The 26,070-nt window shown below is 48.5% G+C and overlaps 1 protein-coding gene across 1 annotated transcript; it reads right to left on the bottom strand.

Annotated features, from left to right (window-relative positions):
* Nucleotides 1-597: 597 nt before the first annotated feature.
* Nucleotides 598-25,792, bottom strand: GMFB (glia maturation factor beta). Its single transcript, XM_081867497.1, has 7 exons — nt 25,585-25,792; nt 20,010-20,106; nt 16,433-16,482; nt 14,727-14,776; nt 11,991-12,073; nt 9,880-9,953; nt 598-4,104 (listed from the first exon to the last, which is right to left on the bottom strand). Exons 1-7 carry the CDS (start codon nt 25,585-25,587, stop codon nt 4,033-4,035), a joined length of 429 nt encoding a protein of 142 aa, XP_081723623.1. The 5' UTR covers nt 25,588-25,792; the 3' UTR covers nt 598-4,032.
* Between the last annotated feature and the right edge of the window lie 278 nt (nt 25,793-26,070).

Consider the following 26,070-nt stretch of genomic DNA (forward strand, 5'->3'; position numbering starts at 1 on the left):
CATGAGGTGGCCAAAGTCTTGGAGCCTCAGCTTCAGGATCTGTCCTTCCAGTGAGCACTCAGGGCTGATTTCCTTCGGAATGGAGAGATTTGATCTTCTTGCAGTCCATGGGGCTCTCAAGAGTCTCCTCCAGCACCATAATTCAAAAGCATCCATTCTTCGGTGATCAGCCTTCTTTATGGTCCAGCTCTCACTTCCATACATCACTACTGGCAAAACCATAGATTTAACTATATGGACCTTTGTTGGCAAGGTGATGTCTCTGCTTTTTAAGATAAATGAGCAGTTAGGACATGGATTGTGGAGACCCAAGACGATCAGAGGCCAGCTGCCTCACAAGGCCGAAAAGCAGAATCCACTTGGAAATGGCCAGTTTAGCTCCAAGTTTCTGGTACTAAATGTGCTTGTGTGAAGCCCCCAACCTCGGTCTGCTGGGGACGCCTCTTTTGCAAATTCCCTCAAGCGGAAAACCCACACCAGGGCCCCACTGACCCACCAATAATTTTGCAGAGGACTTTTGCATTCTGCAAATACAAGCTTAACCATCCTTTGTGTTCGCTTCACATCATCAAATAAAGAAAACCAGCGTATCACTCCTTCAGAGCATACAAGATTTATTTCAGGTATTTACAGCCTGCTTTTCAATTTGAGAATGAGAACTTCCATGGCACATTTTGTTTTTTCCCCATGGAAACTTCTCTTTATTATTTATTTGCATTTATACCATGCTCTTCCACCAGGGGAACTCAGGGCAACTTTAGGCAATGCTTCCTCAATAAATCTTTTCCAAGTTATAAATCGAAATACTATTAAAAAGTGTAATTTTTGCAGACTCGGTTAATCTCTAGCAAAGAGGAATCCTAAACTACTACCGTATTAAAAAGGGCACGCTGTCAATAGAAAGGTTAATTTATTTACTCCGTTAGAAAAATTATAGTTTTCTTATGGGAATGTCGACTGTTTTCACCGCACCGCCCCAATTGTGTGTTTGTGTGTTGGTCTTTCTTAACACGGTTGATAATAGGTATGCAAAAACCAAAAATCCAAGGCTGGAATGAATATTCCAAATTGAACAAAGTTAGACGATTGTCATTTAGTCTAAAAGTAAAAAAAGAAGAAGGAAAGAATGATGCTCAGCACAACATTTTAGAATAATGCCATTTACGAAAAGGACAATAAGGTCTCCTAAACATTAAGAGAAAGGAAAATACCAAGCTTTGTTTTTATCACCAGTGTCACCAGTGTCTCTTAAGTGCTTTAACAGCCCAGATATAGCATCAGCTGCTGCACAAACTCAAAAACTTGTAGGATTAGGCAGCCCAGAAGGGCCTAAAGCCCAACAATTTAACTGCCTGATTATCTTGCCAAGCTGGGCAAGGTTCCAGGAAGGTGCAAGAGAAGGACAGCTCCTCCATTCTCCAAGGCAGGGGGGCATGCAGTTTTATGGCCAGTGGGCTAAATCCAAGACTATTGAGTTTCCTGCTGCCCCAGGAAACAGAGGAGATTGCTGCCTGGCAACCCCCAACCCAGATCCATCTACTCGTGACCCTGCCTAGATTTAAGCAACACTAGGCAAAAGAGTTTCCTGCCGTCTCAATCCAAAGGTGAAAAGCCAGTTTGCTCCCAGAAGTCAACAAGAGATTTTCACATTTTTGTGTCACCAAGAGAGATCTATAGATGCCCTTTGCCATGCAGGAGAACGTTGCTCCAGAAATGATGCGAAGCGCTTGCAGGGGAGTGGCACCGAGGGGAACAGAGATGGCAAGCCTGTGGCCCTGAAGGTGTTGCCGGGACTCGGCCCCAGCCAATGTGGCCAACGGGGAGGGGATGATGGGAATTGTAGTCAAGGGGTGAAGAACCTCCAGCCGGCAAGGTGACACTGGCTGATGAGCTCATTTTCCCCAAACAGTCCCCAATTTACCCATCCGATGACATAGCTGGTGATGTCAGCTGATGGGCAGGGCCTTCTCCTTCAAGTGAGCAAGAGTAAAAAAGCTTAAAGGAACCTGTACAATGTAGATTCTTTCCCTCCTACCCACCCATTGCTTGCTGCAAAGGGAAGCACTTGAAGCTAGTCCCCAAGCGCAGACAGGGTAGCGGGGACAGCCTTAAAGCAAGCGCTGATTTGCGTTCAGCAACACCTGCTCCCAGGTATAGAGCTGGATCAGCTGGGAGGGAGCTGATATACCTCCAGTCAGTGGCCTGAGAATGGTTGCTCATCCCAGAGCTTAAGAAGAGCAGGTCAAGGCTGTACAGCACAGACAGGGAAAACGCCCCAGCAGGCCTGTGTTCTCTGTTGCCAACCCCTCCCGCAGGCAGGGCGATTAAAAGTTCAAGCGCCGAGTCCTGCACCCAGGCAATTCAAGTTGTGCGCCGAGAAAGGTGGGCTGCTGTGACCTGCACACAATTGACTCAACCCTAGGAGGAAAGGAAGGAAATATGCAGGGGACCAATACCCTGCCTCTCCCTCGCTCGCTGTTCTCAAAGAGGCAAGCCAGCACTGCCCCACATGCTTCTGACATGCTCGCCTTTGCAGCTGCAAGGAGCTAGGGGCATTCCTTCCCCAACGTGGTGCCCACCAAGTGCTGTTGGGACTGCCACTCCAATCATCCCTGACTGCCGAGTTAGCCGGTTTTAGGCTTAAGGGGAGCAAATAGGCCGAAACATTTGGAGAGCACCAAGGTGGGATAGAGACTAGCTTGAAAGAGGAACAAGTCAGGAATTCTGAATGTGTGCTACCTGCAGAAACACAGCATGTATTACACAGTCCTGTCCGTGGGTCACGGAGCCCAGAGCAGAGCTGTGCTGGACATTCAAATACTAAGGAGCAGGGTTTGTTTTCGTGGATCTTTTGGGGTTTTCAGCAGCCCCGCTTTAAATCGTGGCAATAGCAGCCGCAGAATCTGCCCCTGCAGATGAAATTGATCAGACACTGTGTGGCCTCTTCTTTTAGGCAGAGTCGGCCTGTGTGTATCAAGTCTAGTGTTTAAAAACTGGCAGCATAAGATTCTCTTACAATCAATGGAGAGATAAAGAAATGTAAAAAAGAAAAGAAAGGCACACAGAGAAGTGCTTGTATAAAAAAGACAAGAGAACAGTTAATAAAAACTGCGTATAAAGACTTAAGGAATGGATGTTCACCAGAGTGTTACTGAGCCCTTACCGATTTTTTGATTATTATTTTTAAGAAATCTACTTCCCTTTGGATTAGTAAAAGAAAAAAGAGGGACTATTTACTACACACAGAGAGAAGAAAAATAGACGGGTCAAACTTTTGACCCGAAATGGAAATATGTTTACGCAAGATCAACTGAGAATATCGTTGGAATTTTAAAGAGGAAAGGAAGCGGTCCATTCTGAAAAACTGAAGAAGCGAGGGTGTGATTAATACTTCAGAAAAATTGCATTTGAGATTGGTTCTAAACCTTTTTATGTCTAGAAGATTCAAGTCACTTAAGAAAATGCTGTTTTCACATACAAGCCATTAAGTGTCCAGTTTCTGTCCAACAAGGATGCCTCTGCCGCTCAGCTGAGGGGGAAAGAAAAGGCTACACATTTGACTGGGAGCATCCTGCAAACAGAGCCCACGGACACAAGCAAGAGCGATACAGAGGGTCCCATTCATCTTAAGCGGGGCTTGCGCAGGAAGCATTCCTGGGAGGGAGACTGTGCCACATTACCTGTCACAGTTACGAGTTCCAGATTAAGCCATATAGAAATATTAGTCACAAGAGGGAGGGGAGGTGGAATTGTCCCTGCAGGAGAGCTGTTCCCTTTTAAAACAGTTAATAAAGAGAGGGAAGGGAAAACGACCCCTTGGGCAAAGTTTGGTTACGCAGGAACTGCCACTTCTCCCCATGCTTGTATAAACTTTGCACGCACAAAAATATATATGTACATACATACACACACTGCAGGAAACGACTATAAATACAGTGTATCCTTTGTGGGTCTAAAAAGGAGGAGGAGGAGGAGGAGGAGTTGTCGTGTCTGGTTCCAGTTCACACCAGGATGGAATGCTTAAAGAGTCTTTCAATGGAAGAAGCCAAGCTTCTCATGCAGCCACTCCTCAGTGAGGTCTTCTGTATTCCTGATTTCAAATACCTTTAAGTATAAAAAAAGGGGGGGGGGGAGAGAGAAAGAAAAAGTATTGTGTTAGCAACTATGATCTTGGCCAATACAACATAAGATAATATTAGAGGTTACCACCCACACAATTCTGCTGCGCTTTTCTGCTTGTTTGGTGGCACCTCAGTAAAACCACTTCTTACTGTTTGTAGCAGAGTTTTTCCCGGAGGCAGAGGACAAAAACAGGAGTCATACTCAAAGTCACAGTCAAGAGCTTCTTTATTGCTTGACTGGTTGCACAGGCATTTCTGTTACTATCATATACAGGCTATTTACCGTATTTTTCACTCTATAGGACGCACCAGATGATAGGACGCACCTAGTTTTTTTTGGGGGGGGGGAAATAAGGGGGGGATTCTGAATCCCAGAAGCAAGAACAGCAAGAGGGATCTGGCTTCTGGGATAGCCACTGGGATAGCTGGTCTAGCTTTGCGCGAAGCCTCCAGAGGGCAGTGGGGTGCCTTCATCCTGCTGCCTTCCGGAGGCTTTGCGCAGCTAACCCCAAAGCTAGAACAGCGAGACGGAGCGCTGCGCAGCGCTCCCTCTCCCTGTTCTGGCTTCTTTAGCCGCGCAGCCTGCATTCGCTCCATAAGACGCACACACATTTTCCCTTACTTTTTAGAAGGGAAAAAGTGCGTCTTATAGAGCGAAAAATACGGTACATACCCTCTTTCTCTCTCCAGCACGGTATAATATGAGTCCAGTAATTAACAATCCCGACACAGCAAAACTCACAGTATCAGCAGCACACATTGTCTTACTTCCAACCTTGTTGTCAGCGTGCGTGCTGAGTGTGTGTGTGTGTGTGCGCGCGCGCGCGCGCTTTCCTCATGCGGAAATTGCAGCCTGCAACTTCCTCCCTTTATTTCCACCTCCAGCTGACACCTAGAGTGGCACTCCTACACACTAAAGAAAAAAAATCTGGAACCCTCTTTAAAGCTTCCAGGAACTTTTATCTGTGTCTTAAATTATGTTTTCCTAACAGTGAAACTGCCTCCATGTGAGGCAGTGAGAGATTTTACTTTCTTGGGCTCCATGATCACTGCAGATGGTGACAGCAGTCACGAAATTAAAAGACGCCTGCTCCTTCGGAGAAAGGCGATGGCAAACCTAGACAGCACCTTAAAAAGAAGAGACATCACCTTGCCAACAAAGGTCCGTATAGTTAAAGCTATGGTTTTCCCAGTAGTGATGTATGGAAGTGAGAGCTGGACCATAAAGAAGGCTGATCGCCAAATAATTGATGCTTTTGAATTATGGTGCTGGAGGAGACTCTGGAGAGTCCCATGGACTGCAAGAAGATCAAACGTATCCATTCTGAAGGAAATCAGCCCTGAGTGCTCACTGGAAAGACAGATCAAGAAGCTGAGGCTCCAAGACTTTGGCCACCTCATGAGAAGAGAAGACTCCCTGGAAAAGACCCTGATATTGGGAAAGATGGAGGGCACAAGGAGAAGGGGACGACAGAGGACGAGATGGTGGGACAGTGTTCTCGAAGCTACCAGCATGAGTCTGACCCAACTGCGGGAGGCAGTGGAAGACAGGAGTGCCTGGCGTGCTCTGGTCCAGGGGGTCACGAAGAGTCGGACACGACTAAACGACTAAACAACAGTGAAACCTTTGCACAGGTAGAACGCTTTGGTAAGCTGTCAGCATGCGATGACACAACCCAGGAACAGATTTGACTGGCCTGCTAAACCGGGTGAGGGAAGCCAATGGGCCTCAAACACTCGGTGACTTGGGACTTCACCTGCATGCAAAGACAGGATTGAGCAGACGAGACCAAGAGTTGTTCCAAGAAGGCAATTCCTGTCATGCTGCAGAGGGAAGTGAGGGTCAGGTGGGGTTCATAAACCTGGGAAAGCAGCCCATATAAGAGAAGGAAAACACTGATCCTAAACCTGGCTTCGCTTCAGGAGACTAAAAAGGCTCAGGAGTAAATCTGGAGTAGAGTGCCTCCTTCTGGCAACTCCTGCAGCCAAGCTGGTGCCAAATGTCTTGCGCTGCTTTCCTTTGGACCCCATCAGTGAGAGCCAGTGTGGTGTAGTGGTTAAGAGCGGGGGACTCGTAATCTGGGGAATCGGGTTCGCGTCTCCGCTCCTCCACATGCAGCTGCTGGGTGACCTTGGGCCAGTCACACTTCTCTGAAGTCTCTTAGCCTCACTCACCTCACAGAGTGTTTGTTGTGGGGGAGGAAGGGAAAGGAGAATGTTAGCCACTTTGAGACTCCTTAGGGTAGTGATAAAGCGGGATATCAAATCCAAACTCTTCCTCCTCCTCCTCTTCTTCTTCTTTTTCTTCTTCTCCTTCTTCGTGTCTTGTTTATGTAGTGACTGCTCCCCACATTAAATGGGGGCACCCTTTGCGTGATTATGTGCAGCCCCCGGGACCCTATATGGCACCATTAGCACAGGCTTGGCTTCGCCTCCCCCCAGGTGGGATACCTGGAGGTCTCCGCCTACCTCAGCCAGTTACCCAATCCTGCCTGGGGAGGCGTTGTCAAGGTAATCAGGCCAGGTAGGGGGAGGGACTACCTGCCCACACAATAGGGAGAGGATCTTACCTGGGAACCGTTAGTTGGCTCCAGAGCTTCTCCCACCCTACCCACCCTCAGTTAAGACTTCTTTTGCAGGTTAACCTTTTCTCCACAGGTACGAAGGCGCTGCTACGTCAAGGTCGCTATTGAAGGGCCGGAAAGGAATTCCCCTGCATTGGCAGGTTTGCCTTTTCCCGTAGCAAAACGTCACAACTTTGGCGGTATCAGGCCTTGGGCGGAATCCTTTAGTCTATCTTCCCTAAACTCCTTAGGATAGTGATAAAGCGGGATATCAAATCCAAACTCTTCTTCTCCTCTTTATCTGGTCAGCCCAGGACCTCCATGAACCCTGCCCAGGCTTGTGCCCCAAGGACGTCACTTCGGTGCTGCTAACACAGAGGTTCGACTTCACCCTCGGAGGCACACTCCATTGTCTCTCGAGACAGAGGGAGGCCAACAAGAAATACCGAGCACATCCCTGATACTTAATCCAGAGACGTCTGCTGTTGGGCAGTGTGGTTTGGAGGATACAGCCTCCCAGGTCAACTTGGACCCTGTGGGTGGGTCAAGACTGACCCGCTGGCCTGAGAGTCCCCCACCCCTGATCTGCAGGATCTCTCAGAGGGGCAGAAAAAGAAGAGCTGCAGCTGCTGCCCTGCCCTAGAAATTGCCTGAGGAAGAGGGGAGCAGAAGAGGGGTGCATTAGTCACAGTGGTGTTATTTAATGCTTCCTCTGAATGCAGGCAGAGATGTCAGCTCAGACCACTATTGATTCGTGCATTGATGTAAAACGGAAAGATGGGGGGGGGAGCGAGCTCCATCACACAGTACAGATTAGTTACTGCACTCAAAACCACAGTAGGACGATTATGGAAAACATGGTGGGGTGGAAGGAAGAGTCTCCTCAGGGGAGCGATGGAAGGACCAGGCAGGAGAACACAACCCTGCCTGAGACAGGCCAGCTCAGAGGATTAAGGGCACAGTAGGAAGCTGAAGGGTACAATAAGCTGGAAGTCTAGTTCGCCCTGCCCTAGATGCCTGGGGCAGAGGGGAGCTGTGGTCCAAACCATGTGGATGGCACCAGGTTAGAGAAGGCTGATCTAATTCTTGTCTCCCTTGGAAGCTGGAGCACACAGTTAGAAATCCACACCAGATTTACTCTGCAAGACTGTGAGCCAGACAGCTTGCGCTGGTCCCTGTCCGCCCTGAATAGGCGTGAAGGCAGGCGAGAGCGGGCGCCCCTCTCTTGCCCGCCTTCCCAACCCATCTGAAACTTACAAGGGTTATCCAGAGGTGAAAGGATGCCATCGGCCAGTGCTGCCCGTGTGCATGCCTGGGTGTCCCCATCCCTCAAACCACAAAGCACACAGCATCCCGACACACCTGTGCATTCATGCGCATGTTAGCTCAGCGACCAGCCCTTATGAAACTGGAAATGGAAATCCAACTTCTTAACTTTTTTCTCTCTTTCTTCTCCTTCCACTTGGTCTTTTAATTCATTTTCTATTCCTCCCTCCCTCCTTCTCTCTTTCTTTCTCTCTAGTTCCCCCACCCCTCTTCTCCATCTCTTTTTTTGCCGGGGGATCCATGGTTTAGTTTGGACAAAAGAAAAGGAGATATTTGACAATAATCTTTGTATTTTTCTTTATAAACTCCAATAACATTGAAAAAAGGAAATGGAAGCCCAGTGAAGTCTGAAGCTAGTCACAGGATGCCTTTCCCCCCACATGCCAGAGGATCTCTTGCGCAAAAAGAGACAGTGATGCAGTGCCAGTTCTCTGCCTCTCTGCACAACTAGCAGAGTAGAGTAATTTTGTCTAATTTATAGGGGCAGATCTGTATACTGCGCACAGGCTACAAAGTTCAGTTTTCCCCTTAGCACAGAATTTTATGGGCACATTACACACAAACACACACACATGCCCTGATAATAGAAGCGCCGTACTTTTTGCTCCATAAGACACACTTTTTTCCTCTTAAAATCTAAGGGGTAATGTCTGTGTGTCTTATGAAGCGAGTGTGTTGTCCCTGGGGCTGGGGGGGGGACCTGGGCTTCCCCCGCCAGCCCCACAAGCTCGGGGAGCAGCGGGAAGGCTATGCGCAGCCTTTCCGCTGCTCCCCAACCTGCTCTTTGGGACTGCCGGTGGGGGAAAGCCGGGCTTCCCCCACCGCCAGCCCCAAAGAGCAGGTCGAAAGAACCCGAAGCCTCCAGAGCGCAGTGGGAACTCCTGCCACGCTCCGGAGGCTTTGGGTTGCCTTCACTGAAGCCTGGAGAGCAAGAGGGGTCGGTGCGCACTGACCCCTCTCGCTCTCCAGGCTTCCAAGGTAGCCACCTGAAGCCTCCAGAGCACAGCGGGAACTCCTGCTGCACTCCGGAGGCTTCGGGATGCCTTCACTGAAGGCGAATGAACGCACCTTGAACGCACCTTGTTTTAGAGGGGGAGAACAAACAAAAAAAAACTCCCCCTCTCTGCGCAATGCCCCTTCAGCGAAGTGGCAGGAGAAATGGAAGGGGCTCCGTTTCTCCTGCCGCTTCGCAGAAGGGGCGCTGCGCAGAGAGGGGGAGAACTTTTCTTGCTCTCCCCCTCTAAAACAAGGTGCGTCCTATGGTCGGGTGCGTCCTATACAGCGAAAAATACGGTATTTAAAACTGACAGAAGAGTTTAGGCAATGGGGAAAGCATCAAGTTAGCATAGGAAGCTGCCTTATGACGAATCAGACCATTGGTCCATCTAGCTCAGTGCTGGCTACACCAACCGGCAGCAGCTCTCCAGAGTCGGGAATTGAACCAAGGACCCCTCTGCACGCAAGGCAGATGCTCGTCAACACATACATACATACATAAATTCATTTGTACGCCACCTTTCCACAGTTCAAACCATGCTCAAGGCAGCTTACAACATGGGGGGAAAAACATGTCACTGCAACGTAACAAAAGTAGCCGTGAACAGTAAATCATTTAAAGTATGCAACCAAAAGGAGCAATTTGTGTATATATATCACAACATGATTGAAAATGATACAAAACAACAGCAGCACCCGCACCCAAGAAAGAATCCAAAACAACACCCCAGCTCAAGATTCTGTTCAGCAACCTCAGCTTTTGCAGCTGGAGTCAGTCAGCAGCCTCCCTTCCCCCTTCCATTAAGCCACAACCCTTCCCCACAATGCCAGAAGTTCGTACCCAGCAAATTCTGGGCGCCTTCCACTCTTACCTTTGTAAGTTCCGCCGTCTGTACGAGCTTATTTTTGCTGCCGGCGTACATCATCTGTTGCTCAGGCTTGCACCCTGCAATTATCGGGAGGGAATCGGGATAAGGAGCAAAGCAAGACCAGCATTAAGGCAGTCTGTTCAGGAGGAACGGGGCAGGGATACAGATGGAACAGGCCAGCCATTCTACTGCCTGCCTGCTTTTTAATCCCCACTCGCTACCAGCTCCTTGCTCTGCTAAACCTGTCACCCGTCAGATGCTCTGGACTGCAACTCCCATTGGGCTGATGGGAATTGTAGTTCTGGAGGGCACCTGGTTGGCAAAAGCTGCTCCACCAGAGTCTCGTCCCTTACAAGTTGCCCCTTTCCATTCATTAATTGATTGCATTTATATCCCACCATTTCCTCTAAGGAGCTCAAGGTGGTGTACGCCATTTCCGCCCCCCAATTTAATCCCCACGACGACACTGTGAGGCACTTGTGTGGTCAGTCCACAGCAAGTCCAAAGAAATGAGAGATTTCATGCAGTATATATATATCCTCCAGGCTGAGGAGATTTCACCCCTCCCATATCCAAGAATCTCCTGACGAGTCTGCTGATTCTCCAGAGAGGAGGAGCAGTGTTCTGCTTTCTACTTATTCAGCTCCAGCACCAAGTCAGTCAGTCAGTGTGTCAGAGAGAGAGAGAGAGAGAGACTGAGTGTTAGAGATTGTGTGTAGAGATAAGGTTGCTGCTAAGAGCAGCTGCAGACACTCAGTGCAGCATTCATTTATGCTTAGACCTATTTAGCTCTGTATATAGTTTTGTATTATAGTTGTAGTTATAGAATAAAAGAAGATATTCTACAGAGCTGCTCTCCGAGTCGTGCATACACTGCTAGACTCTGCTATACTCTGCTGTGCGACGACTGTATTGTGGAAGTGAATCCGGTGCTCACAACTTTAAGCTGTGAGTCCACAGCACTTTGACCAGGTGGTCTCTGGAAGTGCTAACCAGCTCGCCTAGCCCAGTCGGGGTTGAAGTGCATGAGTCCAGTTGGTGACACTGGCTCAAGGGCGATGCTGACACAGGCACCCTCTCTCCCTTCCCCAGGAATCCAGTCACATCAGCTTGTACATGCAGGTTGACATCACAGATGTTCCTGCTCCGGTACTCTTAACCAAAAAAGGGTTTTCCTTCCTGTACTCCTGACCATAAAAGGGTATTCCTGTTCCTATGCTCTTATCTTGGAGCAAGAAGTCACCAACTCCAAGAACACACTCTGGCACTGTTCCCAGACTAGGTCTGTGCGTCAGAGTATGGTAAGATAAGACCCAGACATGTCATCCCTACTCCACTGGAACAGCCAAGGTCATCCTTTGCCGTGACTGATAAAGGAGAGAGCTTTGTTTATACAGCTGTGTTCTTGTTATGCATTTGCTCAACAGCTCAAGTTAATGCATTTTAGAAATGCTCCCTTGGAGAAAGAAGAAAAGGGGGGTTTTAGGTCCCGTTTCAAACTGACTACACAGAAACCCATTCCTCCAGGCTGGGCTGAGAGAAGGCAATGACTGGCCTAAGGCCACACCCAATGAGCTTTGTGGCCCAGTGGGGATTTGAACCAGGTGCTAGCATGACACTCTTAAGCGTTGCACCTCATGGGCTCCAAAATCTAAGCCAGGCTTTGTTGGCCTGCCACCCTCCAGAGGGTGTTGGACTACAACTCCCATCAGCCCCTGCCAGTGCACAATGGGAGTTGTAGTCCAACAACAATTTCCGGAGGGCGCCAGGACAACGAAGGCGAGTGTAAACACTTAAAATTGAGAGCCTGGGGGTCCTGAAAAGGGCAATTCACAAGCTTCACCAACACCACCTTGCCCCCATGTGGTGTTCTTAGAGCTATCCTAAGACATGTTTGTGTCCCGTCCGATCAAAACATGGCTCCCAGCGAAACTTGCTGTTCCTTATGGCAATCAGCCGTTTCCATCTTGAAGCCCAGCAGGCAGCTGCATTTTGCTTCGCAGAACTGTAGAGAGCTGGAAGGGCCCTCAAAAGGTCATCCAGTCCAACCCCCTGCAGAGCAGGAATTTGTACGGGAGAAACTGCCCCCATCATCCAGCCGGAGCTTGACTTACCGACTGGGCTGGAGAAGATGAAGCAGAGCGGGTAAGAGACTCTCCCGTCGTCGTGCTGGTACTTGTAGCTATAGACGATGAACGTTTTCTCAGAGTTAAGGAAAATGGGAGAAGGAGGGCTGGGTAATAGGATCTTGAAACCTGCCCGTTGCAATGTGTTCAGTGTAGCTGAGTTTTTAAGCAGAGTTTACAGGTGAGGGGGGCAGTTTATACCTGGGGCTGCTATGTTTGGATCAATGAAATGCTAAAATGAGCTAAAGGCGGCCATGATAGTATCAGACAGTTGAAAGCACTTCCTAGGGACCCTTGTTGGGTCTGAGCAGTGCCTCCCCACCCGCCCCCCCTGCTTTCCACCCCGAGGTCCCATTCGCACTATGCATTTAAAGCAGAATCATCCCACTTGAAACAGTCACATCTTCTCCCTAAGGAACGCTGGGAAATGCAGTTTTGCTTGTTATATTCTTTACGGAAAAATAAGAAGTACAAAATTTTAAGTGCACCAGTTAAACGAAAATGTGAAAATAAAACAAAATAACACCCGTGTAAAAAACAAAAAACTATAAACATTACATGATTGTTACAGTAGTTAACCTAAAACTTAACCTAATAAAGGTAAAGATAAAGGGACCCCTTACCATTAGGTCCAGTCGTGGCTGACTCTGGGGTTGCGCCGCTCATCTCGCTTTATTGGCCAAGGGAGCCGGCGTACAGCTTCCGGGTCATGTGGCCAGCAGGACTAAGCCGCTTCTGGCGAACCAGAGCAGCGCATGGAAACGCCGTTTACCTTTCCGCTGGAGCGGTACCTATTTATCTACTTGCACTGGCATGCTTTCGAACTGCTAGGTTGGCAGGAGCAGGGACTGAGCAACGGGAGCTCACCCCATTGCGGGGATTCGAACTGCCGACCTAACTGGCAAGTCCTAGGCTCTGTGGTTTAACCCACAGTGCCACCCAAATTCCAAATATCGTTAAATTTGTCCATGGCGAGTCCACATTTGTACACAGCTTGTTCATGTGTTGCAGGTTTGTACATATATTCTATCCACTCATTGAAGAGAGCTGCATTTAAATCTTTCCAGTTCACCAATATCTATGTTTTTGCCTTGGTAAGGGCATGGACAGTCCATTCATATTTTCTCTTTATTAGGTATATAAGTCAAGAGAATATTTTCCTCTGCAAATTTAAGATTTGTTAAGTTTAAAGGTGCTGAGATCTGTTAGGCGGCCTCCTATTACCCTCCATAGAGCTACAATTCCCAGAGTTCCCTTGGAAGAGAGATGCATTGTTAAGCCACTCTGGGAACTGTAGCGCTGTGAGGGGTCCCCTTAACAATGCTCAGCATGCTTAACAAACTACACTTCCCAAGATTCTTGGGGTGAGGCTGCGGTTGTTTAAAACCGCATTAGGTAAAGGTAAAGGGACCCCTGAGCATTAGGTCCAGTCATGACTGACTCTGGGGTTGCGGCGCTTATCTCACTTTATTGGCCGAGGGAGCCGGCATACAGCTTCCGGGTCATGTGGCCAGCAGGACTAAGCCGCTTCTGGCGAACCAGAGCAGCACACAGAAACGCCGTTTACCTTCCCGCTGGAGCGGTACCTATTTATCTACTTGCACTGGCATGCTTTCGAACTGCTAGGTTGGCAGGAGCAGGGACCGAGCAACGGGAGCTCACCCCGTCATGGGGATTCGAACTTCCGACCTTCTGATCGGCAAGTCCTAGGCTCTGTGGTTTAACCCACAGCGCCGCCCCTAATCCTGACCATTGGCCTTTGTCACCAACAGTTTCCATCCGAATCCTGCTTGTCCATTGAGGCCCCAGCTCTTACCTAGCTTATAATGGGCCCTCTAAAGACAGCCTCTCACCCCTAGTGGGCAAGAGTTGTAAAAAGGGGCCTTGTACCAAGCCAGACCATTGGCCCACCTATCTTAAAATTGTCTACGCCAGTGGCTCCCAAACTATTTACACCATGGACCACTTGAAAATGGCCGAGGTTCTTGGCAGACCACTTAACTGCTTTTCTGCCTACTGTAGCAATTGTAATACGCAATAGGGACACGGGGGGCGCTGTGGTCTAAACCACTGAGCCTCTTGGGCTTGCCAATCAGAAGGTCGGTGGTTTGAATCCCCACGACAGGGTGAGCTCCCGTTGCTCTGTCTCAGCTCCTGCCAACATAGCAGTCTGAAAGCACACTAGTGCAAGTAGATAAATAGGTACCGCTGCAGCGGGAAGGTAAATGGTGTTTCCGTGCACTCTGGTTTCTGTCATTGTGTCCCGTTGTGCCAGAAGCGCATTGTGTCCCGTTGTGCCAGAAGCAATTTAGTCCTGCTGGCCACATGACCTGGAAAGCTGTCTGTGGATAAATGCTGGTTCCCTCGGCCTGAAAGTGATATGAGCACCACAACCCCACAGACGCCTTTGACTGGACTTAACCATCCAGGGGTCCTTTACCTTTACCTAATGTGCCATGCTAGACACTGTAGGGTTTTTAATTGCACTTTTACAGACATGCTGCGGACCACTCTCCAAGGTTTCAGGCAGGGGCTGTTCCCATGTGGGGATTGAACCTGGAATCGCCACCAGTGACCCATCGATTTGTACACCTGTTTCGTGGCCCAACCCACATGCCCAGGCAGAGCTGGGTGTGCTAGCTTGAGGCTTTTGCAAGCACCAATATGCAGACCGGAAATGGGTTCTTCTAAAGCAAAATATTGCCGCCGCCAAAAAAAGGATATCGAGGTTGCCTCTCTGGCAGCTCGTCTTTTAGCTCATCTGGAGAAATGCCCTGGTAGCATTAAAAATAGAACAAGAGACAGGGTTGTGCACACAGGAATCCACAGAGATATCCAACAGCTGTATAAAATGGTATACATAACAGTAACTAAGTTATCTAAGCTACACTGGCTCCCAGTACATTTCCGAGCACAATTCAAAGTGTTGGTGCTGACCTTTAAAGCCCTAAACAGCCTTGGTCCAGTATATCTGAAGGAGCGTCTCCACCCTCATCATTCTACCCGGACACTGAGGTCCAGCTCCGAGGGCCTTCTGGCGGTTCCCTTGCTGCGAGAAGCCAAGTTACATGGAACCAGGCAGAGGGCCTTCTCAGTAGCGGCACCCGTCCTGTGGAACGCCCTCCCACCAGATGTCAAAGAGAACAACAACTACCAAACTTTTAGAAGACATTTGGGAAGCTTTTAATGTTTGATGTATTACTGTATTTTAATATTTGTTTGGAAGCCGCCCAGAGTGGCTGGGGAAGCCCAGCCAGATGGGCGTGGTATAAATATATTATTATTATTATTATTATTATTATTATTATTATTATTATTATTATTTGAAGCATGTTCCCTTAAAGAGCCTTTGCCCATTTAATTCTGTGAACCACCCTGATATCTTATGAAGAAGGCTGGTATATAAATCTAATAAATCATCACCACCACCAGGTGCTGTTCAGATATTTCGGACTATAACTCCCATCAGCTCCACCCAGCAGGGATGACTCATACTGTGGCTGATGGGAGTTGTAGTCCAAAACATCTGGACAGCACCAGGTTGGCAAAAGCTAGGAAATAAAGCCCACTAAACTCAGTGGGGTTTGTTCTGAACACACATGCCAAGCGCGACGTTGCTGCCTAGATCAAGGGAAGTAATAGTGCCACTGTATTCTGCTCTGGTCAGACCTCACCTGGAGTACTGTGTCCAGTTCTGGGCACCACAGTTCAAGAAGGACACTGACAAACTGGAAAGTGTCCAGAGGAGGGCAACCAAAATGGTCAAAGGCCTGGAAACGATGCCTTATGAGGAACGGTTAAGGGAGCTGGGCATGTTTAGCCTGGAGAAGAGGAGGTTAAGGGGTGATATGATAGCCATGTTCAAATATATAAAAGGATGTCACATAGAGGAGGGAGAAAGGTTGTTTTCTGCTGCTCCAGAGAAGCGGACATGGAGCAATGGTTCCAAACTACAAGAAAGAAGATTCCACCTAAACAGTAGGAAGAACTTCCTGACAGTGAGAGCTGTTTGACAGTGGAATTTGCTGCCAAGGAGTGTGGTGGAGTCTCCTTCTTTGGAGGTCTTTAAGCAGAGGCTTGACAACCATATGTCAGGAGTGCTCTGATGGTGTTTCCTGCTTGGCAGGGGGTTGGACTCGATGGCCCTTGTGGTCTCTTCCAACTCTATGATTCTATGATTCTACTTCTGCCTAGACCACCCAGGCGTGGTTTCAGAGCATCCTGCAGGAACCAGCGCTGCAAAGGGCAGAGGTGGCGTGGCGTGGAAAACAGACAAAGAAACGATTTTCCAAATGGCGCAGCGGTTCACTTTCGGAATCCAGCAATAAGAAAATCTTTGCTGCGAGAAGTTGCAGCCCCAGCTTTGAAGCAGTTTGTAGCTGGAGGCGAAGAAACAAAATCCACACCATATAAATAGACCATCCACAAACCTCATGTTCTTCATCCAGAACCACCAGCTGCTTATCCTTGTCGATCTTCACTATAATAAAAGGGAGAAAGAAATTGAAATGAACCCACTGAAATTAATGAACACGACTCAGCTGGGACGACTGATGTCAATGGTTCTACTGCTTTCTTTTTTTAGAGGGCTGCTCGCCCTGCCTTACTCTCTGGCTGTAGCCAATTAACAGTAAAAATCTCCAAATGGGTCCGAATTCCAATGTTTAAAATCTCTGGTAGAGGACAAAGATCCAGAGATCACGTTAAAAGTGGCCAAATTCTGTGTGATTGCCGTAAAACTTAGGGAACAAGCTGTGATACCATCACGATTAAGGTTTTGAATGACAACTTCAGGTTATATTTTAGTGAGTAAGATCTAATTTATTTATTTTAATTGCTGCTATATCTGTACTGTCCCTGTTATACCGAACTGCAAATTTAAATGCATCCCTGTTGTGTTTCATGACTTCCCTGATTTTGTATGTGAGCTGGAACTGGTCTGGGACCAAAATAATAAATTCATTCAATTAACAGTAGTACAACAGGCCAGTGTTCGGAGCATCTCTCAGCTGACCCACCAGGAGGATTCTGGACACTGTTCCAAGGGCTGAATGCTAGATGTTGGCAGGGCCAGAGGCAAAAGGGGGAGGAGCGACAGGTGCGTATGTTTTCCTTTGTACAAGAGGCTATTTTCCACACCCATTTGGAAACCCTTCTCTGTCCTCCATGCAGACAAGCAAGGGAAACTGTCAAAGTTCAAGGGCAAATCCCAGCCAGGCAAAAACACTCAAGGAGGGTGCAAAGCAAGGCTGGCGAGGGATGAGGCCCAGGGAAGAGTTCCAAGGGCCAGAGAGAGAGGTCTAGACCAGTGTTTCCCAACCTTGGGCCTCCAGCTGTTTTTGGACTACAACTCCCATCATCCCTAGCTAGCAAGACCAGTGGTCAGGGATGATGGGAATTGTAGGCCAAAAACATCTGGAGGCCCAAGGTTGGGAAACACTGGTCTAGAGGGCTGAATGTGGCCCCTGGGTCTGAGGTTTCCCATCCCTGCTGTTGAGCATCACCTTCTGCCACAAATACACTCAAAAAAAGGAGTGTCTTTATGGCAGAGGGTGATTACCAGGTAACACTGACTCCTCACTGGCGACCCACCTGCACTCACTGTGTGCTATTAGCAACATGCTTTTAAAAACATAAAAATAAAAGCTTTTCTTAAGACTTTGCTCTGTTGTTTTACCACAAGGGAAGGTTTCTCACCATCCTTGAAAAAAAGGTGGCAAGTGGGGTGCCCACAGGGTTCTGTCCTGGGCCAGTTGTGGTTCAACGTCTTTATAAATGACTTGCGATGAAGTAAAAGAGGGGATTGCTCATCAAATCTGAGGATGACACCAAACTGGGAGGGGGAGCTAATGCCATAGAATCAGGATTCAATACATAGCTGTCAACGTTTCCCTTTTTTTAAGGGAAATTCCCTTATTCCAAATAGAACTCCTCACAAGAAAAGGGGAAAGTTGGCCCAAGGTTACAAAACGAATTTCAATAGGGACAAATGTAAGGTTCTGCACTTAGGCAAGAAGAACCAGGTGCATAAATTTAAGATGGGGGACACTTCTGCAGGGACAGGGCCTTCTCAGCCACAGCACCCCCAAGTTACAGAACTTGCTTTTTTTCAGGAAGATATTCTTGCTGTTTGGAACCAGATGAAAACGGTGCTTTTAGATGTGTTTTTGCCTGGTGGCTATTGAGCAATTTTATCCCCTTTTCTTTTTTGCTAGCTAGCTTGTAACTTGTGTTTTATTATGGTGGGATATAAATAGTTCATCCACATGCACACACATAAATACTGCCCAATGTCACCAAACCACCCATAGCAAATGCCACGATGGCAGTTTCTTGTAGTTAAGAGATGTTTGCTCAACCAGGGCAGGGAAGGAGAATCAGGAGAAAGAAGAAACATTTGGAAAAGAACGTAAGCCGTGATAAATCCACTTATCTTTGTAACCATGAGGACAGTAATCTCTTTCGATTTCTTCTTTTTAAAGGGATCCTCAGGATGATAAAAGAGGCTCCACGGAGGAGCCACTGAAGCCAACAAGGTCAGCTCTGGACAGACAGACCTGAAGCTTAATTACGGTGTTGACATAATTTGGGACAACTTGGAGAAACTGCCTCCAAGATTCTGTTGGCCATTTAATACCCTACTGCTTTGCTACAGCAGAAGTGGGGAACCCCAGGGCTAGAGGCAACCCTCAGGCCTCCCTCTAAGCCACACCCCCTCTCCTCAAGCTCCTCCCCCTGTCCCCAAACCTATTTGGCTGGCTTGTGTCCTCCAACCAAGAATACCTTTTGCTTGAATGGAATGAGGCTTATATACAGTGATACCTCGGGTTAAATATGCTCCAGGTTGAGCATTTTCAGGCTGTGTGCCGCGGCGACCCGGAAGTAATGGAACGGGTTACTTCCGGGTTTTGCTGCTCACGCACGCGCAGGCGCTCAAAATGACGTCACGTGCATGCGCAGACGCGTCTTATGTTCTGTTCAGGATGCGAACGGGGCTCCGGAACGGATCCCGTTCGCATCCAGAGGTACCACTGTATACACAATGTGTGTTTGTGTGCAGACCAAATGTGAGAGAGCCCCCTTATCTTTGAACGGCTGGAATCTGGCCGACTGAACAAAGGCAATCGCAACGGCCATTGCTCCGCCCACTACTGGCTTGTGCCTTCCCCTTCCCACCTCAATACTTCTCACTGCCAGCATTCGAAATTAGGCAGGCACCGGGCGCATTTTGCACCTGGCTATCGGCCACTTGCGACCAAGTGAAGATGACCGGGCGCCAATATAGCGCCTGATCTCTCCACCACCTGAAAGCACCTGCCTGGGGATCCTTGAATCTTGGCTGTTTTCACACACTAATGCCACGTCCTGTAGAATTGTGTATTTTATCTGCACAACCAGAATGAATTTCAGGGGCCAATTTCGAGCCGCCTGGCCCCAAAATGGCATCTAGGCATTCTGCTTTGGCAATCGTAACCTTGGTTTAAGGAGCCATTTGCCGCCTAGCTTATATATTTGAGTTTCTAACACTGATCACTACCTTCCAACAACATTTCTCCCGCTATACAAAGTTGGGACTGAGCGCCTGCATCTTACCTCCGGCCACTCAGCAGACTCACAAATCCACAAGGAGAGCAATGCTGGATCAGGGCAATGGTCCCCTCTAGTCCATCACCCTGTTCTCACAGTGGCCTGCGGGAAACTAGCAAGCAGGATTCGAGCACAAGAGTTCTCTCCCATCCGGCGGTTTCAAGCAACTGGTAACCTGTGGCAGACACAAAGGTTGCCACTCAACCAGCTCTCCAAATTGCCTAGGACAGGGGGGTTTGTGTTCGTTTTTTTGCTGGCACCCAAATGCAAAAGTTCTTTCAACTCTGCTCTCAGAGAGCAAAGTGCAAGGAGCCTCGGGCCAAATGCAGAGTCCGCAATGCCCTCTGCTCTTACTCAGCGGATCCTTCTACGCCCCAACCCAGCACAAGGCCTTGAAACCCTGGTGGGCAGACATCTTACTGATAATTGCAGCATTGTTCGTCTCTTTGCGGAAACGGAATTTTCTCAGCTTCTCCACAAGGTCTTCGGCCACGTCACAAACCACGAGGGATTCACTCTGCGGGGGGGGGGGGGCAGGGAAGGAGAGACGAGGAGGGAGATGAATAAGACATTCTTATTAAGAGATTTAAGTCAGCCGCAGCTCTCTGATCCACAGCTGTTGGAAGGTCTGGAGCAGGCGCAAAGCCCCAGAAAGTAATAAGAGGAAACAAGTAACTACGGTGGTACCTCGGGTTACAGACGCTTCAGGTTACAGACTCCGCTAACCCAGAAATTGTACCTCGGGTTAAGAACTTTGCTTAGGATGAGAACAGAAATCACGCGGCAGTGGCATGGTGGCAGCAGGAGGCCCCATTAGCTAAAGTGGTGCTTCAGGTTAAGAACAGTTTCAGGTTAAGAACGGACCTCCAGAACGAATTAAGTTCTTAACCCGAGGTACCACTGTATTCTGAAATGCTTTGTGGGGACATAGCTCTGTGATCCTGCAGTGGGAACAGAGGAAGCAGCCTTGCACAAAGTCCAAACATTGGTCTGTCTGCTCAGTACAGTCATACATCATGTTACGTTTGCTTCAGGTTGCGCGTTCCGCGGCGACCCGGAAGTAACGGAATGGGTTACCTCCGGGTTTCGCAGCTCGTGCATGCGCAGACGCGCAAAATGACGTCGCGTGCATGCGCAGAAGCGGCGATCCACAGATTTCAGGTTGCGAACGCACCTCCAGAACGCATCCCGTTTGCAACCAGAGGTACCACTGTATTGCCAACACCAGCCTTCCCCAACGTGGGACCGGGGGCTGATGGGAGTTGTAGCCCCAGTATGAGGAAGGTTACTGCAGACCAGGGATAGGGAAGCTGTGCCCCCTCTAGATATTGCCAGGCTTGCTGCAGCTCCCTTTTCCCTTAACCATTGGTCATGCTGGCTGGCGGGAGTCGGGAGTCCAGGCACGCCTCCCTATTCCTGCTGCAAGTGGAGAACTTGAGGAAAAGGACTTTTCTGCTCATGCCACTGGGAAAGTCCAAAAATAGAGGTGATCTGGTTGGCCACTGATGGTGGATGAGATAAGCCAGGTATAGGGAACATTTGGCTCTCCAAGTGTTGCTGAACCACAACTCACAAGGTTTCTACAAGGATAAAATGAGAAGGGGAGAATCGTGTATGCCTCCATGGAAGAAAGTTGGGATATAAAAATAAGCAAATAAAGGGACAAGATGAAGTTATCCCCCCGCCAGGACTTAGACCACACCAGAGTGTTTCTGGATATACATCACTGCCTCAATGTTCATCTTACACTATACAGATAAGACAAAACAAAACCTATCCTGCAAATTCCTTTGCTCTCTGCAGTGAAATGCATCTCAGATAGTCATTTCCAGCATGGAAAGGCCAAGCTGATGCAAGTGGAAGGACCGCAAAGAGCAGAAACAGGAGAGAAGAGGCAAATCATTGCCGCAAAAGACGTCCTTCGTTATTCCAGCCTGAGCTTCTCTGCTCCTACAAGTAGCTTTGCGAAAATGTACTCCTGGCGGTTACACTCACAGATAAATGCAGCTCAGCGATTGTGTCAGGCGGAGGCACAGCCCAGTTCCCTGAATAGGCTGCCTCCAGGTACTTGCACCACCCAGAAATCATTTGCTCATCATAGGAGGCCCTGAGCCAGCAAGGCACCCGTAAGCACCAGAACAGCTTACTGCAGCCCTGTTGCCAAGGAAAAGAGAAGGAAAGGCATTTGCGAGAGTCTGTAGCTTACATCTCCCTGCCGTGTGGGGATCTGGAATGACTTCTGTGCATTGGTTTAAACCTGTTTAAATGCCAGAGGGTTTTTTGGGGTGGGGAACAGAGGGACTCCACTTCTGCCCCTGCTGTTTCAATTGTAAGCTGTTTGGGGCAGGGACCAACTCATTGCTTCTTTTGCTGGAAATAAAAATAATTTTTATTCAGAGGAATCTAGTAGAGGAGCTTCAGCTGCTGTGCAAACCCACAAAGCACATAATTCCTGGGGTGGGGAGGAGGCAGAAATCTTGACAGTAAAACTGGATTAGGTTTTGCAAGACAGACATGCCCTACTTTTCTCTCTTTTTTTTTACTCACAGCCAGACTTAAGGCTAAGAGCTCTCACAAACAAAACAGCTCAAGGCCTCTAAAGTCTAACCGAAGCCTGTTGAAAGAGGCTTTCAGCACACAAGCCAATTTCCTAGAGAACTAGCCTTTTGAGCATCGCAAGGAGTTAAGAATTTAAGAGAGGTTGGGCAGGGCGAGCGAAAAACTTAAAGGGGATGTGGCCGTGGCTCAGCTGGCAGAGAATCTGCTTTGCACACAGAAAGGTCCAGGTTCACTCCCCAGCAAATGCAGGTGTAGCTGGGAGAGACCCCTGCCTGAAAACCTGGAGAGCAGCTGCCAGTCAGGGTAGACAATGCTGAGCTGGATGGACCAATCGGCTTGACACAGGAGAAAGCAGATTCCTTTGCTTCCAAAGTGCCAAGACCAAGACCCAAGGCCATCTAACCGAACTGCCCTCCCTGCACAAGCACCAGCCCCCTCCCACCAGCTGACACTGATTGCTTCCAAAGAATGCTCATTATTATTTTTATTATTATTATTATAAATGTGCATACTGCCCTTCTTCGTCCATAGATCTCAGGGCAGTTCACGCCATAAAAATACAGTGGTACCTCAGGTTACATACACTTCAGGTTACATACGCTTCAGGTTACACACTCCACTAAGCCAGAAATAGTGCTTCAGGATAAGAACAGAAATCACGCTCCAGCAGCATGGCGGCAGCAGGAGGCCCCATTAGCTAAAGTGGTGCTTCAGGTTAAGAACAGTTTCAGGTTAAGTACGGACCTCCGGAACGTATTAAGTACTTAACCCGAAGTACCACTGTACAAAATAAAAACACAAAATTCATAATAAGAACAGTAACAAAGACATGATGATGGTTGGAAGGTGAACAGAGAGTTAAACATAAGCAGCAGTGGTGGAGGGCAGAAAAGGAACAAGAGGATGTTTATACTGGTGTGAACTTTCCAAATAGACTAGTGGCAGATAGCAGATTCAGCCCTTTCTGGACTCCATGAGTGGGTTTTGGGGAAGAGGGGAAAGAAGGCAGTCGTGGGTGGGGTGGGCACCCTTACCTCAATGATTTCCAAATGCAAAGGCATCCCATTTTGGAAAAGTGCAACTGTTCTACTTTAGCTTTCGCCAAGACATCAATTAGATGGACAGTAGGAGCCAAAAGGGAACTTAAGATGTATGCATACACAACCACCACCATTTACACCAGATTAGCCAAACACAACAGCCAGCCCTGTTCCAAATTTACCATTAACAAAAGCAGATTAGAATGACTAGGCAAGGGTGTGCCTTGGAAGAGATACCAAGTAAAAATTCCATCCTCTCACAGCTCTTTATGTTATTTTTTTCCAGGGTGGCTAAAGTGCATAATGACACACAGGCAAAAATCACAATTGGTGTTGATCCAGATCGTACTTAAAATGAAGGAGTCCCATTGACCGCAAGAGAACTACTGTAGCTTCCAAGTAACCATAATAATAATAATAATAATAATAATAATAATAATAATAATAATTTATTATTATTCAGCAGAATATTAAAATCCAGCAGAATATTAAAATCATAGAATCATAGAATCACAGAGTTGGAAGAGACCACAAGGGCCATCGAGTCCAACCCCCTGCCAAGCAGGAAAAATACAATGATTCATCAAATATTAAAAGCTTCCCTAAACAGGGCTGCTTTCAGATGTCTTCTAAAAGTCCGATATTGTTTATTTCTTTGACATCTGGTGGGAGGGCATTCCACAAGGCGGGCGCCACTACCGAGAAGGCCCTCTGTTTGGTTCCCTGTAACTTGGCTTCTCGCAGTGAGGGAACCGCCAGAAGGCCCTCGTAGCTGGACCTCAGTGTCCAGGCAGAACGATGGGGGTGGAGACGCTTCTGGGCCAAGACCGTTTAGGGCTTTAAAGGTCAGTACCAACACTTTGAATTGTGCCCGGAAACGTACTGGGAGTCAATGTAGGTCTTTCAAGACCGGTGTTATGTGGTCTCGGCGGCCACTCCCAGTCACCAGTCTAGCTGCCGAATTCTGGATTAGTTGTAGTTTCCGGGTCACCTTCAAAGGTAGCCCCACATAGAGCGCATTGCAGTAGTCCAAGCGAGAGATAACCAGAGCATGCACCACTCTGGCGAGACAGTCTGCGGGCAGGTAGGGTCTCATCCTGCGTACTGGATGGAGCTGGTAGACAGCTGCCCTGGGCACAGAATTGACCTGCGACTCAATGGACAGCTGTGAGTCCATTAGTGGGAACAGGGTTGAAGTATCCTGGGACAATGCAGATTACATTCTCCACTTTAGGAATAAACATGTATTAAGGCGGAAGAGTCCTACGATCAACCCCTCATGAGGACCTATGTGGGAGTGAGTTCAGTAGGGCTTACTTCAAAGTAGGCATACACAGGACTGCACTTTCCATAAATGTGGATTTATCCCTGGTGAAGCATTTTTCAGCCACTTGTCTCCACACCCTCTCCATTCATGCTTGCAGTGAGTGACCAGGGGAAATTTAATCCACATTCCTGGTGTGAGTACAGACATAAAGTATACTCGTCCTGGATTAGGGAGTACAGGAAAACACACTTGTGCATGGCACTTAAGTGTGGCAAAGAGAAACAAATCCAGATCAGTCTTTGGAATGCCCCCCCCCCCCCGATCCTGCCATTTCCAGAGGGTGAGTGGATCAGGGTGGGGCACTAAAAATAAGGGAGGCAGCCTCGCCAGCGCCTTTTCCAAGCCCAGTCCCACTAAATGCAAAGTGGGTAAAATAATAATAATAAATTTTATTTATACCCCACCCTCCCCAGCCAAGGCCAGGCTCGGGGCGGTACAAATAAAAATAAGTTAAATGAATACAACTTAAAAACAAGATTAAAATACAACATCAAAACACTAAAATCTGGCCCTTTCTTTGCAACGAAGCATCACAGTTTTGTTTTGTTTTTCCTTGGAGGGACAGGAGTCTTTTCTAGCCTTCCCAGAAGTCTGGGGAAATGTATTGTTTTAAGTTTTAAGTTATTGTGTGTTTGTTTTATTTATTAAATTTGCACACCGCCCTTCCTGCCAAGATCTCAGGGCAGTTCGCCGTATTAAAAAAAACAACAGAAAATAAAGATGAGAACAAAAACAAAAACAAAACAAACCTGTAACAACAACAACACCCCCCCCCAAAAAAAAATACGAACAGGAACATGGTTTAAACAAATACCAAACCATCCCTGCAGCGGGAGGCCATCGCCATATCTTTTTTGTTTGTCAAAAGTCACATTTATTGCTCCAAATGCCATGTCTCCCTCTCCCTCCCCCCCCCCCGCACGACGGAGACCCCCAACAGGGACATGGGAGGGGTTTTGAGACACCCCACCACGAACTCTAAGGGCGCAAACCTTCCCGGGGATGTGGAAGCGGCGGAGGAGCCAGCCGGGGCCTCCCCTCGCCGCCCCAGCGACCCCCCCTTACTCACCATCTTGCTCCCGCAACAGCCTTTCCCTCAAGTCCCTTCGGCAGCGCGGCCCCTTTAAGAGCCCCCGAGTGCCCTCCCCGGCTCACTTTCAATCCGGCCTCAGAACCGCTCAGCGCGCATGTCCATCCCGGCCCCCGAGCCAATCAGAGGAGCAGCTGGGCAGGGTTCGGAGACGTCGCCGGAGCTACGGCGAGCGGAAAGTGCCAGTCCTAGTTAGCGTTTTCCTTTTCTCTCTCCCCGCCCCCCCCCGCCACCTCTCTCATGTGATTATCCTGCTCCAAGGCAGGCATCCGTCCAGCCGCCCACGCCTAGAGAGGCCCGAGACTGAAGGCGCCCCCGCGGCGTCCCCGGCCTCTCTCGATAGCCCGGGGGCGGGGATTCTACTTCCTGCCCCCTCCCGCCTGGCCCGCCAGGAAGCGACGTTGCCATGGCAACCAGAGGGGGGCTGAGAAAGAGACGTTGATAAATTTAAAACGCCCAGGTGGC

Source organism: Podarcis erhardii, assembly GCF_964252035.2.
Source record: "Podarcis erhardii genome assembly, chromosome: 1".
NCBI lineage: Eukaryota > Metazoa > Chordata > Lepidosauria > Squamata > Lacertidae > Podarcis > Podarcis erhardii.